This window comes from Myiozetetes cayanensis, unplaced genomic scaffold (genome assembly GCF_022539395.1).
Source record: "Myiozetetes cayanensis isolate MyiCay16 unplaced genomic scaffold, myiCay2020 scf20-37, whole genome shotgun sequence".
NCBI lineage: Eukaryota > Metazoa > Chordata > Aves > Passeriformes > Tyrannidae > Myiozetetes > Myiozetetes cayanensis.
Window position 1 is genome coordinate 6,122,159 of NW_026087412.1, and position 5,645 is coordinate 6,127,803.

Sequence of the window (5,645 nt, forward strand, 5' to 3'; positions counted from 1 at the left end):
ATGCCTGAAGATAACAAGTTTTACAGTTTTCCAAAAAATGAGCTTTTATTACCAATCAGCGTGAAATACCACTGACGGTAAATTTTAAGTATATGGCAGGAGTTTCAGCATCATGACAACATACATCATGCATTTTTACAACATATAAGTGCAGTGATATTGCTCCCTTTCTCAATAACAATATATAAGAATATATAGTATAAATGTACAGTATATATTAGACACAATGTAAAATAACTTAGTGAAATGTCAAAGCTTCTGCATAAAAATTCAAGTCATGCCTGAGCATACCTCTAGCACAATTCTGCTGAATCTTATCTTATGTACCTTCATTTATCTTTAGTTCATGTTGCAAAGATAATTTTTTCTCTCTATATTTAATTGCTTAAAACCATCAGAATCCTTGTCTTTTTTTTGTTTTATCTGCAGTAGGTGTAGGCTATAGTAGCCAAGTCAAAGCCAATATTTTGTGGAGCCTTTACTAAAGCTGTCATTAGGTTCTGGGAAGCAGTTCATTGGGAACAAGTTGTATAAAAGCAAGTTCCTAAATGCTCATTACAGTTCATCATTTTCCATCAGGTTCTGCTCCAATATCTTCCTCTGCATGTAAAGGGTAATGGAACAGCTTTCTTAGAAATGGAGCTCATGAGCTAACATTGATATCTGGAAATTATAAATCTCACCAGCTTTGCTGAAATCATATCAAGCATCACTTTGGTAATTGCTTGCAAGAAGGATCAATAAAAATCTATTTAATAGGAATATTCGACTTGTCTCAAAGCAGCTAGGTGGAATTTTAGCTTTGCTTAACACTGGATACAGCTTCATGCAAAGCTGGGTCTCCCTTCACACTTGTTAAATGAAATATGGTCAAGGACTTTTCTGCAGCAGCTCAGGAAGATTTCTGATAGTACAAGGGGGTAGTGGGGCTTTTTTTTTTTAACCAAGGCATTGAGAGGCTCTATGCCTCTGTCACATTACCTATCAAAGTCTACCAGCAGCAGACTTGCAATTAGTTCTCTTGGAATTATTTTGAATTCAACTTCACTTCAACAATTTAAACAATTCCGCCCTGAATAGAAATAAAAATATATTTTAAGCACTTATTAATAACTACATTTTCTAATGAATTATGAATTAAAGCTGCAAAACAGTTTGGAACTTGATGTTAAAAGAAAAAATAAGGGAAGACAGAGTGATTTTCTGTGATTCCTTTTAAGAAAACAAATTCCCACCCCCCCACACATTCCCAGCCTGTGTAAGTCGACAGAATTACACCATTTTAGATCAGCTTAAGTTCTGACCTATATACTTCAGTGGAGTTAATCCTAATTTCCACCACTGAGAGTGGGATCAAATTCACTTTGTCCTTAATAAGCAAGGGTGATAAGCAAGTCTCTTCTCTGTTGGATTCTGCTCGAGAAAGGAAATTCTCTGTCATGGTAAATGATGTCCAAGACAGTTTAGAAAATAAAGCTGGAATTTCATAAATTTCAATGCAGTGAAACCCAATATTGGTAACTGTTATTTATGTTTTAATCTTAGCAAAGTTCTTTGGGTACAGACAGAGCATCAGCTGGTGAGTCAGTAACCCTTTGTGAGTACTGCTCGGGAGGAAGCCGAGGAGGCAGGCGGCTGATTTTCAGTGACTGACATGAGGCTGCTGAACAAACTGCGACTCAGACTCTGTTACCACCAATAAATAACATCACATTGTCCAGAACTGCAGATTGATATGCTGAGCCTCCAGTAGATGATATTTATTTTCTTGCATGTTATATTGAGATCTCAGGACAGGCAAAGGGTCAGGGGCTGAAAGGATGTAATCGATGCTAAACTTAATTTCAGAATCCGATTTTGCCAAGGAGGAATTGTTTAGGCTCTGCCTGTTGGTCATGCTGTTTGGAGCAAACCCACAAGGCTCCAGAAGTTTTGAGCCCGATTCAATTCTTTCATGTTTACTTTCAGAAGAGGAAATGTTCAAAGCAGAGTCCACAGACGAGATATTGGGGGATGAAGGACTTTTCACTCTGCTTGGTCTCTGCTCTTTATGTTCCCTTTTCATGTTCCTCCTCCTCCGTCTTCGCCTGTAATTCCCATTTTCAAAGAGATCCAGCATGGATTCGCATCCTGTTGCAAAGCTCCAATAGTTTCCTTTCCCCTTCTCATTCCCTTCTGTTCTGGGAACCTGTATTTATTTAAAGGCAGTTCAGTATTTGTATGTGTTACAGATGCTGCTGCTCAGCATCTGCATTCATTTACATTCAAGAATGGTGTAAACACACATGACAAGATTTTAAGCCTATTCTCCGTCATTGTACGAGTAAGATGTAAACTCCGTCCTCTTCAATTTGTTATCTATTAGCACACATCAGACAAGGATATACTCCTTATCTCTGCAACTGACAACTCAGAGAGATTTTAAGTGATTTGCAGCTCAGCTGTTTGTTTCCCTCCTTTCTAAGGCATGAGATTATTGCTGCATGTATTTTTTTAGCCATGCACAGAGTGTATGTAAATACACAGTTACTGATCTTACCTTTACAAAACAACTGTTAAGTGATAAGTTATGTCGGATGGAGTTCTGCCAGGCTCTTTGATTTGATCTGTAGTAAGGAAATTTCTTCATTATAAAGTCATAAATGCCAGAGAGGGTGACTTTATTTGAAGGACTTTGCTGGATGGCCATTGCAATTAAGGCAATGTAGCTGAAAAAAGGAAAACTTGCTGTTACACCACTGCCCTACTCACAGACTCAGTTTTTAGGACCACATGGGTACATGTATGCCTATATCTTCCTTCCAAAAGTTCTCCCAGTGCATCTGCACCCTGACCTGGGGTGTCCCAGAGAGAAACCCTGACCATGATCACTGCCTGTCCTCCAGGAGACCCCAGGTGACACAGAGGTGTTAATGCCAGGCAGTCAGTTAATGCCCTGGCAGTCAGTGCAGGGGGCTCGAGTACAGGAGGACTGCAGAAAGATCACACACCTCTCAAACTCTGTCTGAAAAGTTTCCCTGAGCAGGAAGGCTGCAGGGAGACAGACCAGGCTCGGAGACACTGTCAGTGAAGACCTTCCCTGCTTGTAGAAAGGACCTTGGATGTCCCTGTGAACATCTACACTGTGCCTCTTCCCACCACACTGGCATTACTGCAACTGATGCACATTCAATTCCCCTTCTCCCAGAGGTCCTGGAGGTTGGAGATAGTTTGAGATCTGGAGGCTCAAGGGCATGTCAGAGCTGCTGTGAGCCCTCATGGGAGGAAACAAATCATGAACACCTCACATGTGGAGAGGGGGGAAATTTGCCCACTGCGGTGCCTGTACCAGGACCAGACCCACTGCACACACCTGAGGAGAGGTCCCACGATCCCCTGAGAGCTGTGATCCCACCATCCCAGAGCTCAGAAACCTCCCCAGAGATAGGAGGACTTGGAAAAACTTCATCTTACCTGTACGCCGGTCTGGTGAATTTTTTCTCTTCGTCAGAACTACAGGTAGGATAATCATCCCCATCATAATTAAAGCAGTTATAGGGGTACTGCGTGTTGTCAAACATCGTCCTGCTCCTTGCTCAGCTCCTGTGGAGTGAGAGAGATGGAGTGATGTTTCTCAGAGCTCGGACTCCCTCCTCCCTTCTTCCCTCCCCTCTGTCTGTCTCGTTCCCTCTCTCCCCCCTCCTCACACTCCCTCTCTGTGCACACACACACACACACTCTCTCTGTGATGGGGTGGGGATTGTTTTTGCAATTCTCGCGTCCCAGACAACACGTCTCTTAGGATAATTTTTTTTTTTTTTTTTTTGGGGGTGGGCGTGTTATTGTTGTTCTTGCTGTTGCCTCCAAGGGGGTGGCACAGCCGGGTGGCACAGCCGGACGGCCGGCGACTGATGGAGCCGGTGAATTGGGGGTGAACCTTTGAACCGGGGAGAGCAGCGCCGGTAGCTCCGCTCAGCTCGCTGGGTGGTCCAGGCTGGAGAGGGGCCAGCGCTCCCACCCCCCGTCCGCCCCCGCCACATCCACAACGTGACAAAAGCAAACAGCATGATGTTAATAAATCATGCTTCAAGGTCTCTACTTGGAAATTAAACTTTGAGAACAGAGTGCAGCTCCCCCTCAGCCCCCGAGTCCTCCCCCTCCGTATTTTTCTCTCCCCAGCAAAGCAGGGTGGCTTTTTATTTATTTATTTTTAGAAAACCCGACGTACAATAAACAGACGTTCCAGGCAGTAATGCGCGCTTGTCCTGATCTGCAATCTATAATACAGTATAATAGACATAAATTATATTTCCATGACTAAAGGAAAATCTGTATGTTCAAAGAAAGTAGAACAGAGGGATATGAGGGACTACTGTCAAGCAGGAAAGTAAAAGGAAAATAGCTGTAGGCAGGAGAGCTGCCTGTGTGGGCTTTGATCTGAAGGATGAATTAGACTAATAGCCCTGTGTGTTGGCATCCAATACTGTAACAATTTAATAGTTTTTCAATGCTTTGGAGTGTTTTCCAACAAGTGATGTAAACCAAAGGCATCACGCACCATTTCAGGAGGGACTTAAAAGGTGTGTGCCACATGATAATTAAATTATTTGAAGACAGCTCTGTCCCAGGAACTAGCCCCAGGAGGAAATGGCTATTGGAAAAGAGAAAGGAAATTGGTGTGCAGAGAGTTTCCCTGGATGGAAATATAAAAGCTGATCCAGTAGCAATGCAACTTTTATTTTCTATAGCATCTTTCATATAAAGTATGTCCCCAAATCCCTTTTGGAGTTAAAGGATACAATTAGGGGAGAGTTCAACTGAGTGACAAAGTGTGCTTTAAAGTGATGCTTACGTTGCTCCTGGAGTTCTGACAAAGGTGGACATAAGAAGGGGGATTTTTCTGTGGAATATAACGACATTATAGTAGGGAAACACATGGCAGGAAAAAAAACATACAAGAGGTGTTTTCTTGGGAACATGAAGCCAGAGCAGATACTCAAAATGAAAATTATCTCCACTCTAAAATACATCAATAGGCATATGCATGAAAAATCCACTGCAGAGGAGGTGTTAATTCAAAGGGTCAGCTACTGCTGCCTAAGGCATTAGCAGGGCTTTAATACTGAGTAAGACAGAGCAGATTCAGTGGTGGAGAATGAAATATATATCATCTGATCTTCATTCATACTTTGTCCAGCTGGACTAGAAGGTTTAAAGTAAAGAAGAAGCTGGGTCACAGACTTGGGAAGATTCTCCCTCACTAAAAACCGTGATCCTTGAGACAAAAGTAAATGTCCACTTTGATTTGTAGCAGCAGTTTTCTCTTTGGAGGTGTTTTAGCTCACTGAAATTCCAGTAACTCAAACCAAAGACTAAAAAAAAGTCTTGCTTTTGATTTATAACAATTTCTAAAAGTAGAACTGGGTTGTTGATTCTGATTTTACCCAATCTCTTAGCACCCTTTTAACAGTTCTTCATATTCTGTTTATGACAATTGCCTCGCTAAGGAAGTCAGACAATACATTTTGACCAAAATCCCCACATCTTTACTGACAGTATTGAATAGGTAAATTTTCTGTAATGGGAATTAGAGCAAACAACTGAAGTGTCATATATTTAGTTATGTTATTTTCCTCTATTCCTGTGTTTTCTTGCAGTAGTGAGTG

The 5,645-nt window shown here is 41.8% G+C and overlaps 1 protein-coding gene across 1 annotated transcript; it reads right to left on the reverse strand.

The window, feature by feature from the left end:
* Positions 1-1,253: 1,253 nt before the first annotated feature.
* On the reverse strand, positions 1,254-3,623 carry FOXL3 (forkhead box L3). Its single transcript, XM_050317437.1, has 3 exons — positions 3,454-3,623; positions 2,540-2,708; positions 1,254-2,188 (listed from the first exon to the last, which is right to left on the reverse strand). Exons 1-3 carry the CDS (start codon positions 3,558-3,560, stop codon positions 1,709-1,711), a joined length of 756 nt encoding a protein of 251 aa, XP_050173394.1. The 5' UTR covers positions 3,561-3,623; the 3' UTR covers positions 1,254-1,708.
* Positions 3,624-5,645: the final 2,022 nt, after the last annotated feature.